Source organism: Xenopus laevis, chromosome 5L, assembly GCF_017654675.1.
Source record: "Xenopus laevis strain J_2021 chromosome 5L, Xenopus_laevis_v10.1, whole genome shotgun sequence".
Taxonomy (NCBI): Eukaryota; Metazoa; Chordata; class Amphibia; order Anura; family Pipidae; genus Xenopus; species Xenopus laevis.
The window spans coordinates 63,068,916-63,085,355 of record NC_054379.1 but is presented as its reverse complement, the minus strand read 5'-3'; the positions used below and the strand labels follow the sequence as shown (position 1 = coordinate 63,085,355).

Below are 16,440 nucleotides of genomic sequence, written 5' to 3'. Positions count from 1 at the left end.
CCTCTTTTTGTGTTCGGCAACTTTACAGAGCAGCTGATCTTGCGATCTTGGTCTGGTCTCTTACAACCTACTCTTGCCACCTGAACTTGCTGCCTCTGCTTGCACCAGTGAGCCTACTCTGAAACAGGTGACCCTGAGAGTATATACTAATGATTTTTTAATACTGTGGGACACAATATCAGTTTCTGCTGCTGGCTAATATTGAGAGTAACTGTAACAGTTTATGATGGTGGTAATTCTGAATTTAATGCATTGGGTTACAGTTCCGCTTTATACTGGTGTTATTGTATTATTTCATGCTGAGTCACTGTACAAGTTTATTCAGGGGTTCCCAGTGCCATGCATTCCAGTCTATTAAAGGGTAATGCTGCAATTGCTGCTGTGGGTCACAGTATCAGTATCAGTTTATAATGGGGGTTATTGTTTAATTTCTTGATGTCATGTTGTGGGTTACTGTAGTCATTTTTTCTGGGGTTCTTGTTCCATTAAGGAGTGCAGAGTTTCTATTAATATTTTGTATTGGGAGCTATGTGCAGTTTAAGGCTGGGAGTCAGCATGGCTGGATTTCATTTTAGGGCCTCTGGAGGCTGACAATCAGCCCCCCAAGATCACGCTGCTCGGTTGTTGTCGGTACACCTGGAGCACAAGGATAAATCTGGGCCTGTGAGTCAGTGTACCAGTGTACCAGGGGGTTTGTATCGCATTCAGTGCTGGGGGCTAGTGTGCCTTTTGATACTGGAAATCAGTGTAGCAGTTGTTGAGGGTCACTGTACCATTTTATATGGGTTAGATGTGCAATTTAATGTGTGCTGTAAAACTGTTTGCTTTGTGGATAAATAAGAAGTTATTTGGGGCTATATCAATCTATTGCTCAGTGCTGGAGTGAGAAAGCAACAAAGCATAATGTGGCATAGGGAATATGTTCACTACTATGGCTTCACTTTGATGCCAGTGGTATGTACACCTGTTCACTTTCTGGACTCTGAGGTAGTATCAGAGCTGTGCCACTGTATGTATCAGGCATACTCTTACTGCTTTGTCCTATGAATCTTCATTACACCGGTGCAAATCTTTCAATATAGGCTTCTGGCTTGTGAATAAATACTCCCAAAATAAATAATTTAGCTCTTAGTGTCCTTTTGACCACTCTTGCAATTAATGTAACTTTGTATAACTAGTTTAATAAGGAGTATATGGTTTGTCAGCTCAAAATATAATATGATTAAGTGGGATTGACACACTTTTTCAAGAAGGGCTTCTGCTTAGTGATATATGTTGGGGAGTAACTGCAGTGAAACAATAATATTCATTACAGATCAGTACAACTGTTGCTCTAGACATCCTTGACACCATACGCATGGATTATCATTGCTATTTTCATCCCTGTACCTTAAAAGGAATAAACAGCAAAGCAAGCAAAAAAAGGAATTAACCAACCAAACTTTATTAAAAAATGATCTTGATTGAGATACAACCAAGCACTCCCGAAGATCACTGCATTATAGCTACAGAATTAGCAAAGGATACATGGTTATATTTTCAAAACTGTAGCTAGTGAACTTGAAACTTTCTGTATCTCCATTGTTCACTCTAATTCTTTTTTGGCTATGTGCACAAAAATGTGTGTGCCATATGCACATTTTTTTAAAAAAAAATTCTGTGCTCAGGTCAGAATTAATGCAAAATGTTGTGTTTTCACACACAATTTTTTTGGGCGTACCACAAGTGCACAGTTAAGAGTTACCCTCAGTCATCTGGCACTGGGCTTATTAAAATCTAATTTTACAATTTTGACTGTTCACAGAGTTCACAGCATTGAACATGTCCAGCACTTGTGCAACCAAGTCTATCACGAAAAACTGTGCAAAGAAAAGAAGGATTGATTCAGAAAATCGTGAATTTCAGGAAAAGTGGGAAGAAGAATATTTCTTTGGAAAAAACAAAGATAAACCACAATGTTTGGTGTGTGCACAAACTATATCTGTGTGCAAAGAATACAATGTTAAAAGGCATTATACAACACTGCATAGAGATAAGTATGCCAAATACACAGAAGCTCGACTGACCATCATTAAAGACCTAAAAAGCAAACTCCATAAACAGAAAAGCATATTTACTGCAGTTACAACAGCACAGAAGGCAGCAGTAAAAGCTTCTTTTCTTGTTGCAGAAGAAATTGCAAAAAGAAAATATCCTTTCAGCAGTGGGACTCTAATTAAAACATGTGCACTGGCTGAAGGTTTTGGAAATGAAACTATGGCTAAAACAGTGGAATCTGTTTCATTGTCACATCAAGCTGTTGCTAGACGTGTCTGCACAATTAACCTGCATATAACAGATAAGCAACAGGACATTGTAAAAAGTGCACCTTACTTTTCCATTGCACTGGATGAAAGCACTGATATAACTGATATTTGCCAGCTCATTATATTCATTTGTTCTGTGGATCAAGAGTTTCATATTTCTGAAGAGCTTTTGGAGATAGTACCTCTGCATGGATCCACAAGAGGCGAAGATATATATAATGCAGTCAAAGCCACAGTTACTAAGTTTGTAGGCTTTAATAGGTGTACTTGCATTGTTACCGAGGGTGCCAGAGCCATGGTGGGCAAAACTCAAGGACTCAAAAGAAGGAAGGTGTAGACTGCCACATGTTTCACTGCATTGTACATCAGGAGGTATTATGTGGCACTTCTCTAAAAATGTCTGAAATAATGGATGTGGTAACTAAGGCCACCAATTTGATAAGAGGTGGCAATCGTTCCCTGACACACAGGAAATTTTAATTATTCCTTGAAGAGCTGGATGCTGCTTATGGAGATTTGCTTCTGCATACAAATGTGAGATGGCTGAGTGCAGGAAAGTGTTTGGTAAGATTATTTGCCCTTAGGAAAGAAATATACATCTGACACAAAATGTGACTCAGCATTGATAGAACACCTTATGGTGGCCATACACGGGCAGATAAAGCTGCCGATATCGGTCATTTGGACCGATTTGACAGCTTATCTGCCCGTGTATGGGGGCTTCTGACGGGTCTTACCGATCGATATCTGGCCACGATATTGATTGGGAAGGTTGGATTTTTAACCGACCGACCCGTCGGAGCCCCTTGGCGCATCGTAAATAGATTGTTCGGCCATACGGCCGAACGTTCGAATTACCCCCGATATAGCCATGCCGTTAGTGGCATATCGGGGAAAGATCCGCTCGTTTGGCGATGTCGCCAAACGAGCGGATCTTTGAGTCTATGGCCACCTTTACTGATGTCAACTTTATCACAGCTCTTGCCTTTTTGACTGACATCACTCAGTTCCTTAATTCTCTGAATTTAAGTTTGCAAGGAAGAAATCAAAATGTGAGCCAGCTTTATAGTCACATTGCTGCATTTAGGAACAAGCTTCACATACTGAAATCTTTCTTAGCAAAGAATGACCTGACACATTTTGAAAGTTGCTATGAACTTTTTCAGGAAATGAAGGGAAGTGGAGTGATTTTAAACTTTTGCCAGTTTTCTTATTCATGAATTTAACACCCGATTTCAGGACTTTGAGAGAATGGAGCCAAGTTTTAGACTTTTCAACAACCCTCTTGACACAGACATCACAGCTCAAGATCCAATATACCACATGGAACTATGTGAGCTGCAGGCAGAGAAAGTAGTAGCATTCTTCAAGCTGCTCTCTCAAGAACGATACCCTATCTTGAGAGATTTTGGAATGAAAATTGCATCAATGTTTGGCAGCACTTATATCTGCGAAAAGGCTTTCTCTGACATGGGCTTCATCAAATCAAAATACAGAAACAGTATATGTGACTCAGCCCTGCAGCAAATAATGCGCATTTCCACATCATCCATATCAATGGACATTGATGAGCTTGTTGCACAGCAGCTGCACCCTCAGACATCCCATTAACAGTTTCACATTATTTTTTTCATTTAATTTTGTTTACTGCACTTCTCATTGTTTTAAGACTTTAAGTATTTCTTCCCTTATGTTTTTATGGCTAATGACTGTTGCTCGATAACTTTACTGCTGGCCAAAGATAAATGTGCAATTTCTTTATTTAATGCTGTTACTACAGGAAGTGTGTTTTGTGCTGAAAAATATTTACTTTTATTGTTCTTTATCACAGTCTGTATATTTTTATGGAATATTAAATTGACATTTGAGTTTGCATTGTTTTGTATAATACCCTGCAAATGTGTGGGAATGTGCTTCAGGCTTGTGACTAGAATGTGAGGGCAGTTCTGCTGTGCACTTTATTTCTTAGTTAGTTATTCTTGTTTTATTTGGTGGTTATTGTGTGCATATGTGTGTGTGTCCAAGGAAAAACTATGGATTTTCTGTTTTACACTTTGAAATGGGGAGCTCCTACTTTACAGCGGAGGTAGGAGAAAAACACAAATTCTTAACTGTGTGCGAACTCCCTCTTTTGCAGTTTCTACAGATGCTAGCATGGGTGTTGACTAAAAACAAAGGTGTGGTAAAGGGGTGTGTCTTATTAAGAAGGTGTGGCTTTTAAATACTCAGGCGTGGTCAAGATTTCAGATAAATTGCGGCCCTCGGTACCAAAGACGTTGGACAGCACTGATATACATCATTACCTGTCTGTGTGGACTCTACTATGTTGGCAAGACCTGTACCACATTTGAAGGAAAGGATCGGCAACCACCGTTCGGCCATTAGCAAAGCCCTTAAAGAGGGCAAAGCATTGCAACCAGTGGCAAAGCACTAGATTTAAAAGCATGGCAATAGACTTTCAACCCCCTCCAAGCAGAGGTGGCAACAGGGATCAAGCTTTACTGAGGAGGGAGTCGAGGTGGATCCATAGACTTGATACAGTGACCCCCAAAGGACTTAATGAGACTTTGCCCCTTGGGTGCTTTATTTGAAATGCTTTGGTAGTCTACTTTTGCTGCTTTAACATATTATATGCAACCCTGTCTGTCTCTATACTATATATGTACGTTTACTGGACCCTACATAGTGTCTAATCTGTACACTGCTACATTGTTTTTAACTTTTTCCTTCCCTGCGACCAATGACTCCGTATGGACATTGGGTAACAGGCATACCCATTCTTTGGCCCGCACACCAGCTCCCTAGAACTTTTCCCAACTATGGAAAAGTCTGCATGAAGAATCACGTCCTCTTCGGTCCTGCTATGTGGGTGTGGTGGCAAGGTGGCGTACCTATACAGCATATTTGAGTCCAACTCATCTGCGTTTTAATGGAGACAGCTGACAGCGGTGCACGCTGGTTTGTGGTTACTCGCAGACTGGCTGCGCTGTGTAGCACCTATTAGCCTGACGCTGTAGCATTGCTAGGTGTCCCTACGCATGGATATTGATAATATATTTTTTATATGACCACATTTATATGAGAACAGCCTATTCCAATGACGGACAAATGGTTATGTGTCAGAGTGTAGGAATAATAAAGTCTAATAACAAATGCCCCTATCATTCTGACTCAGCAATAACCACATGCCCAAGGCAGGAAAGGTGAAGGGATAGGTGATGTTCCCCCATTTATTATTTCTCTTATTAATGACACCCAGTGATGAGAGTTCACTTTGTAAGTTACCGAGAATTCAGAGTGTCAGCAGATGCTAGATGAGGCCCCTTTCTACAGAAGTGTTTTCTTTATTGCTTAGGTCATCCCTGTGTCTGCTTTTAACAGATTAAGAACTGAAAGGCTGAGGGAGAGTTGTAAGCGGGAAACTATTTTCAGTGCAATATCTGTAGCTAAGAATATTCAGTCCTCTTCCAACATTTTGGGAGGGTTCAAGTTATATAATGTGTACTCCCATTTTAATCTATAAAAGCTTGTGAAAAGGGGAGTGTCTTTGGCAAAACGCTCATGGTACACTTCGGTGTAACATTACTGTTTTCCCCAAGGCAAAACCATTAAATATTCTTTGTTAAACTCAATAAACCTCATTCCATTTGAAATAGCCTTATCTCGATGTTTTGCTTTCCATATAACGAGGTCATAGCAATAAAATTATCAACAATATGGGGGGCGTGACATAGTGCTGGTCACATGCCGGTCCGCTCACTGTACCTCCTTGATCATAGTAACCGCCCACCACTACAGCACCATGGACGGGGTGTAGACCATGCCCACTTATCCACACTGCTACGTTTACAGTGATAAGAATGTTGTGCATATTGTGCAGATCCGAATAGGCCGCTCTATGGGATTGGCAATTAGTTTTTTCTTTGCACTTATACTGCTGCCATTTTGGATGCCTAGCAACACTTTTTGGCGCCAAAATGGCGTTTTAAATGTCCTTTTGCACACTATGCTCTGTTTTCTTTCCCTGATGAAAGGAGCTGAAACGTCGGATCTAATAAACCTCCCTTTGCATTTGCTGCTTCTGAAATTCCTTGGAGTGCTGTTACATTGCGCATCTCTCTCTCTCTCTCTATATATATTGTGGCAAGCTGGCGGCTTGGACACGTAACTTTTAGGGGGATTAGTCAATGGTGAGCAGGCAGCATAGGAGAAAGTAGCAGAAAGACAGGGACACACAGCTTTTTTAAGGAAAACACAGGTTTATTTAACCTACTTTGCACAGTCAATTAGGCACAGACACAGGGGTGACCATTGTATCATACAAAGAAATCATAAAATAAAACCTAGCCCACTGGGCACTACCTTCCAACTTTGGAGCAGTCCCTGACTAGGCTGGGCCCCTTGTGGACTACCAGTCAAAACATAACAGTATTGGTTGGCTCACCCCTGTACTCACAGGACTCCTTCCTGTAGTCTTTATTCAGCCTCCTGGCACTATACGCTCCTTGCGCATGCGCTGTCTGTTCTTCCTGTGATCGTTTAGAGTCAGGCAGGATACGCAGCTAGAAGAAGTGTCAGGATGTAGGCAGTGCTAGTGCGGCTTAAACTTCGGATGCTGACTTTCCGCAATGGTTCTAGCGGCTGTCTTCTGGCACAGGAAAGGAATGGATTGAACGACTGCGCAGGATGAGCTGCGGTTCATTGGGGGCAACTGCTGTGTGTGTGACTGTTGGGATATAATGGTTAAGCTGCTGTGCTGTGACTGTTTTTGTGATGTGACTTTGGGGTTGATGTGCTGTGTGGAGGGAGATGGACTGATGCGATTTTTTGGACTGTTGTGCAGTGACAGGGATGTTAGTTTAAGTGGGTTGACTGGTGGAGTAAGATTGGGCTGTTGCACTATGATTTTTTTGTTAGGATTGTTTCTGCTGTGTATTTCACTTAAAAATACATTAAACAAAATCTACAATCATTAATTTGTTGTAAGGTTCCATTATAAAAAAAAAAATAGGAAAAATTCAACTGAATTAATATGGTTTATATAGTAAAAAATGTTGCCCTTACATCGTGATGGAATAATGGTACAATGGGACAGGGGCTGGGGACGCTCATTGAAAATCTTGCCTAGGGTGACAAAATACCTTGGCCCGGCCCTGCCTTTAAGATACCCTCCAGCTGAATTACCAACACAATTTTCACTCATATTGTGTTGCAGACACTCACTTTCTGCTTCTACATGTTTCCCACTGTGCACAACCTCCTTCACAGGCTCTAGGGGAACATTAAATTTAGGGGTCACCCCTACACTTTTCTCTATGGGTGTAAATTCACTCCCCACAGTCACACTTTCAGAATTCACCTCTGAACATTTTTCAGCAACATTAAACATCACATTTTGCATAGGATCAACAGTACTCAACTGGTATAACTGCCCCACATGCAATACTTCATTGTTGTTTAATGAGTCCCGAACTAAGGGAAAGTCTGTTCCCTGAACAATGTCTCTTCGGACCTTGCCTGTAAACAAAGAGTCGCAGTCTTTCAACCCACCAGCCTGCTGTTCCCTTTCCACCACCCCTTTAAGAATAGTCTCACCATTCCTGTAGTAGGGCCTCCGGTGTGGAACTGCTGGGGATGAATTCTGGCCAAATATGCCAGACTGGACTTTGAAATCAGCATACCCTCTCTCCTTGGTATGTTGCCGGTGTGCCAACCGTTGGGTCTCCAACCTCGGGGCGCCTCCTCCTTGAAACCGGTTTCCTGGCTTGCATCTAGCCGCAGCGGTCTCCTATGCCATCCGTGAAGTCTCTCTCACTTCTGGTGCCTTTACCACACTCGATGTGCGGACTCTCTCCCAATCGTTATGGAACTGCATCCACCAGTCGCCATCTTGCTGTTCCTGTTTCTTTAACACAGCCCTCACAGCCTCCTGCTGAACGGCTCAAGAACAGAGATTAGCAGCACCAATTGCCATATTCATCACTGGCTCATAAGTAAAGTCTCTTAGGCTCATCAGCCCTTTAAACAGATGTATGTCTTTTAATTGCTCCTTATTTTGCCTGCATCTGAAACACCATATGTGGCAAGCTGGTGGCTTGGAGTAGTAGGTTTATTTTCCCTACTTTGCACAGTCAATTAGGCACAGACACAGGGGTGACCATTGTATCATACAAAGAAATCATAAAATAAAACCTAGCCCACTGGGCACTACCTTCCAACTTTGGAGCAGTCCCTGACTAAGCTGGGCCCCTTGTGGACTACCAGTCAAAACATAACAGTATTGGTTGGCTCACCCCTGTACTCACAGGACTCCTTCCTGTAGTGTTTATTCAGCCTCCTGGCACAACTTTGTCAGGGTCACAGGCTCCCTCTGCTTCATGCAGGATCAAGCAGCACTCCCAGCTCCTCTGGAAGTTCCTAACACAGCCAGGTCTCCTACCTGCTGTGCCCTGATGAGAGACACACTCTCCCATTCTAATTAAGTTTAAATAGCCTTTCCACAGGACAGCTTTCCTGTGGAAGGTGAACTCCAATCTCTGGACTGGATCTGCGGAATGGAGTCCCTGGCTACCAAAGTATTTAAACAGAGCTCTGATTCTCTGTTTAATAACTCCCTTCCTGGAGCCTATCTCAGTACCTGGGGAGAAATTAAAGGCTAGAGTGACCTTTTTGCACCTTTTCCTAGTCACTCTACCACAATATATATATTAAAAAAACTGAAATAGTAGGTTTACTATTTTTTTTTTGATTCATATATAGTTTTTTTTCTTTTGCATTCCAAAAAGTGGTTTTCAGCTTTTCCTAACTAGGACTTCTCTGCATACTCAACCTCAATACGGACTTCTTCCTCTGCTACTAAAGGCAGGGATAAGAGCTACTAGAGAATAGTAAATAATTTTCTATTGATGCAAAACACTAAGAATACAAAAATAAATTAAACTTGCATTCACTTTCTAAATAAATCAATTAAAAAGTCTGTGCTGTTTATGACTTTAATTCTCAGCGACCTGTCTCTCTTCATTCACTTTTCATAGGAAAGGAGTAAGGAGTAAGATTTTGAAAATTCCCAGCTCTGATGGTAATCCTGTTTCTCTATGCAGGATGTATGTCAGTTATTTTCTTAGATTTTATTTGTGTTGGAGTTATTCGAGTTAGCTCTAATACATCTGCTAGGAAAGAGAGCCTCCGCATAACAACCTATCAATATATTCTGCATTAACAACCTATCAATAGATTGTTTAATTATTTTTATTTAGAAATGATAATATTTCCATGAGAGAATGCTTATATAAAATTATGTTTGCGATAGTTTCACTTAAAGTATTTAAGTATCATTTCGTGTGTGAGGCACTGACTGGATTGAGCTGAGTCATCTGTGCCCCTGTCTAGTGACACTTGAAGCTCTCTATTGTATACACTAAACTTCAAGAAAAGAATTGATTAAGCACATTTGCTTTTTATAAATCATTTATACATAGTAACATAGTTGAAAAAAGACACACTTCCATCAAGTTCAACCTTTCTACTTTTTTTAACCTGCTTATCTGCCAGTTGATCCAGAGGAAGGCAAAAAACTCCATCTGAAGCCTCTCCAATTTGCCTCAGATGTGGAAAAAATTCCAAACTCCAAAATGGCAATTGGACTAGTCCCTGGATCAACTTGTACTATGACCTATCTTCCATAACCCTGTGTTCCTTCACTTGCAAAAAAAAAACAATCCAACCCCTTCTTAAACCTATCTAATGTATCAGCCAGTACAACTGGTTCAGGGAGAGAAAGTCACATCTTCACAGCTCTCACTGTAAAAAACCCCTTCCGAATATTTAGACGGAACCTCTTTTCTTCTAATCGGAATGGGTGACCTTGTGTGGGCTGGAAAGACCTACTGATAAAAAAAGCATTAGAGAGATTACTATATATAAATAAATTATTTTGAGTGTTTAACCCTTTAAGTGCGAGCAGAATTTCACATTTCAGTTGCATGAAATGCCAGACGTTTTTGAAACATTATGTGCTCTCACTTTAGGGGCATTTTCTGAGGGGAAACCTTTAGTTTACCTAGGAAAAACTATACATTGTTTTTTTTTTCAGGAGAACCTGAGCATTCTAAGTCTTCCTGCGTTTTCATGTATTTCCACCTCTGCAAAAAGATTTCTAATGCTAAATACCAAAAAAAATGAAAAATTCCTATTTTTCATAAAATATGAATTTATACCAAAAAAAAGAAATTTCCTTTTACGCATGAAAATCCAACTGATTTTGAAAGTCTCATGTCTCTCGAACGTGCCAATACGAGATATGTATAGTTTTAGGGAGATTTAGGATTTCTGTACAGCAAAAACGCCTGGCAGTATATTACCGAATTTTGAAAACACGAAGGCAGAATACGGAATACTTTAGATTCCAAGGCCAAAAAAACTGAAATGGTAGGTTTACTCCAGAAAACCATATATTTTTGAAAAGTACACATTCTGCTGATTCCAAAATGGGTAACTATGTCTCTCTACTCCTAACTACCAAACATCAAAGCTTGTCTGAACACAGTGGTCTTTATAGAAAATTGTCCCACACTGTATTAGGTACCAAGAAAAAGCACCCTGAATTTAATTGCCAGGGATCCACTGAACAGTTTGATGCCCATTGTGCATAGGTTTACCAAATAATCTGGCATTTAGAGACCCCAGTATGAAGTTAGCCCATCCAAATTGTCCAGGACTTTACTTCAGCTACTGAAAAATCAATACATTTACTGCAGTTTTACTGCAGGGTAAAAACACTGAAAAATAGATTTACCCCCCAAAACCATATATTTTTTCACATTCTACCAAATCTAAAATGGGTGCCAATGCCTTTCTGCTCCAAGCTACTGAGTCACAAGCCTTACCCAAATTTGTCAGATTTGGTGAAATACCTGAAAATTGCATCAAAGCTTCAACTTTCCAGCATCATATTGAGAATGTATCATTACATACCAAGAAAAAGCACCCTAAATATGATTTCCAGGTGTCCTCCAACAGTTTGATGCCCATTGTGCATAGGTTTACCAAAGCGCATACAAATAATCCTGAGGGTAACTTCAGCTAATGAAAAATCAACACATTGACTGCATTTATTGTGGGATAAAAACACAGAAATATATATTTACCCCCCAAACCATATATTTTTGGAAAGTACACATTCTACCAAATCTAAAATGGGTACCCATGTCTTTCTGCTCCAAACTACTGAGTTGCAAGGCTTTCCCAAAATTGTCAGTTTTGGTGAAACCCATGTCACCCATGTATTATTATGTACCAAGAAAAAGCACCATAAATATTATTGCCAGGGGTCCTCCAAACAGTTTGGTGCCTATTGTGCATAGGTTTACTGAAGTATCTGCCATTTAGAGGCCCAAAATGAAGTTAGCACATACAAATAGTCCTGTGGGCAAATGCACCATGGGGGGGGAACTGAGTGAAATGTGATTTCATTACGCTGTATAACTGTATATAGTCTGTAATGACAAATAAAGGAATCTTGAATCTTGAAGAAAGTAAAAGCAGGTTGAAAGAGAATAGAATGGTTGTAGAACATGGAAAACAAAGGCCAAAGAGAAAGGGTTGTCTGATATGGTTACATTAGTGATAGTTTGATTTACAGAAAGTCAGACTTACAAACTGTAAAACATCTTTTTTTCTTCTACATATTCAGTGCATAGTGTTTTCATGCATGCCCACACACACACACACAAACACACTTCTGTTTTGCTGTTTCAACCAGTTTTTTTGGGGGGAAAGAATCATATTTTTACTTTTCTTTATTTTGTTTTAGTTTATTTTGGTATTGTTCCAAAACAGATTAATGTGTAATATATATCACGTGTTGCAGTTATGGACTCGAGTTCATTCAAGAGTACTTTACAATAAATGAGTGTGAGGAATATTGCAAATAAGCCTCTTTTTGATGTGTCTTGGAGAACCACCACCATCCATCTCTAGAAACATAGGCGGATTTTCATTAAGGCTTGGGGAGGCTAAGCCTCCCCAAAACTGATTGATCATGCAGAAAAAGTTTGCTGGCACTTGAGTTCACAAGATAAGCCTGCTAAAAACATATCCCCCTCCTGATCAAAGACGATGCTTTTGACTGTCATAAAACACTGGGGCAGAGACCGTAAACAGCAGCCGAGGTATGTGATTGATTACTGGTGTACTGTCACATATCACCTCGCTAGAGCTGGGAACACGCTGTGAGAAGAAGCTAGATGCACCAACATAGACTGACAGAGCTGTGACTAGGCTAACCCTGCGTTTGTAACAGGCATCAATCCAGACGTAGATGTCCAAATGGGGTTGGTGGAATACTTACACTTTCTGCTGTAAGCTCACGAGCCTATTGGCTGAGCTATGCTTATCAGTTGTGCGGGAAATTCAAAGGAGCAGAGCAAGGAGGCGCGCAATCATCAGAGCAGAACGAAAAAAATCTTCAGCAATAAAGACCTTGCATAATTAACATTCCACGCTGCAGAAACTTGGATGGGTCACGCAGGTTAGGAGAGGAGTATGCGAGCTGGAATGTATGTGTCCCGCTTCAACTTGAATGATCAGAACTGTTTCTTTGCATTCACCATCATCAAGCAAAAAAATCACCTTATTCTACATCTGAAGTAAAGACTCAACTAAGCTCAGGGAAGGAAAACAGCTAACTAAGAAGGTACAGAGGGTGTTAAACTTTTCTCATGCATGATTGGCATCTGTCTGTTGTGGAATGCCTGGAATATCACTGTACTATACTGCTGGGGTGCAGGTACACCAACACATAGGGTCAGACTGGTCCGGTACCCTAATTTGCCAAGCTCCAAAAAAATTGATTATCGGTGCCTGCTGGCGTTCACGCATATGTTTGGGGGGCCCCGGAAGTTCAGATCCCAGTGGGCCCCCCTGCTCCAGGCTGGCCCTGTTAACACTTAAATGCAATTGGCGTGGGTAATTTAACTACATCAATGTTTCAGGGTGACTTCTTGATGATATCCTTATCATTTACAGTAAGGGACACATTATCCCTTATAATAAATGAGTGATACTCAGAGTTCCCTGTATAACTCAGCCTGCAGCCTTGTGCCTTTATATGGTCACAGAACAACCCCTCAGTGACTTCTAATATCCTTATCATTTACAGTAGGGGGTACTTTATCCCTTATAATGCAAGAGTGATACTCAGAGTTCCCTGTATAACTCAGCCTGCAGCTTTGTGCCTTTATATGGTCACAGAACAACCCCTCAGTGAACTCTAGAGATGTCGCGAACTGTTCGCCGGCGAACTTGTTCGCGCGAACATCGGGTGTTCGCGCTCGCTGGAAGTTCGCGAACTCGCGCGACGTTCGCCATTTTGGGTTCGCCATTGTTGGCGCTTTTTTTTGCCCTCTCACCCCAGACCAGCAGGTACATGGCAGCCAATCAGGAAGCTCTCCCCTGGACCACTCCCCTTCCCTATAAAAACCGAAGCCCTGCAGCGTTTTTTCACTCTGCCTGTGTGTGCTGAAGAGATAGTGTAGGGAGAGAGCTGCTGCCTGTTAGTGATTTCAGGGACAGTTGAAAGTTTGCTGGCTAGTAATCGTTTTGATACTGCTCTGTTATTGGAGGGACAGAAGTCTGCAGGGGTTTGAGGGACATTTAAGCTTAGGTAGCTTTGCTGGCTAGTAATCTACCTTCTACTGCAGTGCTCTGTATGTAGCTGCAGTGGGCAGCTGTCCTGCTTCTGATCTCATCTGCTGACTGCTGCAATAACAGTAGTCCTTGTAAGGACTGCTTTTATTTATTTTTTTGTTGTTTTACTACTACTACTACTACTACTACTATAAGAGCCCAGTGCTATTAGTCTAGCAGTGTTGGGGAGTGGGACTGGTGTGCTAATCTGCTGCTCCTAGTAGTTCAGCAGCACCAACTTTAATTTTTTTTTTTTAATATTCATTTTTTTTTTATTTTACTTTTTTTTATTTTACTACCGCTGTAGTAGTGTTATAAGTTGACCTTTTAGGCATTATTTGCCCTGTAGGCATTATTTGCACACTGTTTTCTTCAACCCGCCATCGAGCTGTGTGACCTTGTTCACATTCTGTCTAAATATCCATAATATTACCGTCTCCAGAAAAAACACCGGAGTCACTTTTTTCAAGCAGCCATAATATATTTTACGTAATCCGTATCCACCGCTGTAGTAGTGTATACGTTGGCCTTGTAGGCATTATTTGCACACTGTTTTCTTCAACCCGCCATCGAGCTGTGTGACCTTGTTCACATTCTGTCTAAATATCCATAATATTACCGTCTCCAGAAAAAACACCGGAGTCACTTTTTTCAAGCAGCATTCATATATTTTACGTAATCCGTATCCACCGCTGTAGTAGTGTATACGTTGGCCTTGTAGGCATTATTTGCACACTGTTTTCTTCAACCCGCCATCGAGCTGTGTGACCTTGTTCACATTCTGTCTAAATATCCATAATATTACCGTCTCCAGAAAAAACACCGGAGTCACTTTTTTCAAGCAGCATTCATATATTTTACGTAATCCGTATCCACCGCTGTAGTAGTGTATACGTTGGCCTTGTAGGCATTATTTGCACACTGTTTCTTCAACCCGCCATCGAGCTGTGTGACCTTGTTCACATTCTGTCTAAATATCCATAATATTACCGTCTCCAGAAAAAACACCGGAGTCACTTTTTTCAAGCAGCATTCATATATTTTACGTAATCCGTATCCACCGCTGTAGTAGTGTATACGTTGACCTTGTAGGCATTATTTGCACACTGTTTTCTTCAACCCGCCATCGAGCTGTGTGAGCTTGTTCACATTTTGTCTAAATATTGATAATATTATCGTCTCTAGAAAAACCACTTGAGTTACTTTTTTTCAAGCAGCATTCATATATTTTACGTAATCCGTATCCACCGCTGTAGTAGTGTATACGTTGACCTTGTAGGCATTATTTGCACACTGTTTTCTTCAACCCGCCATCGAGCTGTGTGAGCTTGTTCACATTTTGTCTAAATATTGATAATATTATCGTCTCTAGAAAAACCACTTGAGTTACTTTTTTTCAAGCAGCATTCATATATTTTACGTAATCCGTATCCACCGCTGTAGTAGTGTATACGTTGACCTTGTAGGCATTATTTGCACACTGTTTTCTTCAACCCGCCATCGAGCTGTGTGAGCTTGTTCACATTTTGTCTAAATATTGATAATATTATCGTCTCTAGAAAAACCACTTGAGTTACTTTTTTTCAAGCAGCATTCATATATTTTACGTAATCCGTATCCACCGCTGTAGTAGTGTATACGTTGACCTTGTAGGCATTATTTGCACACTGTTTTCTTCAACCCGCCATCGAGCTGTGTGAGCTTGTTCACATTTTGTCTAAATATTGATAATATTATCGTCTCTAGAAAAACCACTTGAGTTACTTTTTTTCAAGCAGCATTCATATATTTTACGTAATCCGTATCCACCGCTGTAGTAGTGTATACGTTGACCTTGTAGGCATTATTTGCACACTGTTTTCTTCAACCCGCCATCGAGCTGTGTGAGCTTGTTCACATTTTGTCTAAATATCGATAATATTATCGTCTCTAGAAAAACCACTTGAGTTACTTTTTTTCAAGCAGCATTCATATATTTTACGTAATCCGTATCCACCGCTGTAGTAGTGTATACGTTGACCTTGTAGGCATTATTTGCACACTGTTTTCTTCAACCCGCCATCGAGCTGTGTGTATTATCGTTTCCAGAAAAACCAACTGAGTTTTTGTTGTTGTTGTTGTTTTTTTAAAAATAATGCCAGGCAAAGGCAGGCCGCCACGCAGAGGCCGTGCTAGGGGCCGTGCTGCTATGCAATCCTGTGGCCCTAGCAAATTGCCCAGTTTTAAAAAGCCAATGACCCTGAACTCCCAAAATGCTGAAGAGGTAGTTGACTGGCTTACACAGCACACCCCATCCTCTACCGTTTCTAACTTTACCACAACATCCTCCTCATCCTCCACTGCTATGGCCACCCCACGTAACACTTCCTCCACCACCGGTGCCCCTTCTTCACTGGGGTCAGAGGAGTTATTTTCCAATGAGTTTCTTGAACTGAGTAATGCGCAACCA

General features: G+C 40.9%; 1 protein-coding gene across 1 annotated transcript; it reads left to right on the top strand.

Moving 5' to 3' along the window:
* Positions 1-5: 5 nt before the first annotated feature.
* Positions 6-2,910, top strand: LOC108716325 (general transcription factor II-I repeat domain-containing protein 2). The gene is made up of 2 exons (XM_018262433.2): positions 6-127; positions 1,805-2,910. Exon 2 carries the CDS (start codon positions 1,822-1,824, stop codon positions 2,641-2,643), a length of 822 nt encoding a protein of 273 aa, XP_018117922.1. The 5' UTR covers positions 6-127; positions 1,805-1,821; the 3' UTR covers positions 2,644-2,910.
* Positions 2,911-16,440: the final 13,530 nt, after the last annotated feature.

What these genes read in the sequence shown, in the direction of transcription:
- LOC108716325 (XM_018262433.2), top strand. Translation starts at nt 1,822, where the DNA reads ATGTCCAGCACTTGTGCAACCAAGTCTATCACGAAAAACTGTGCAAAG.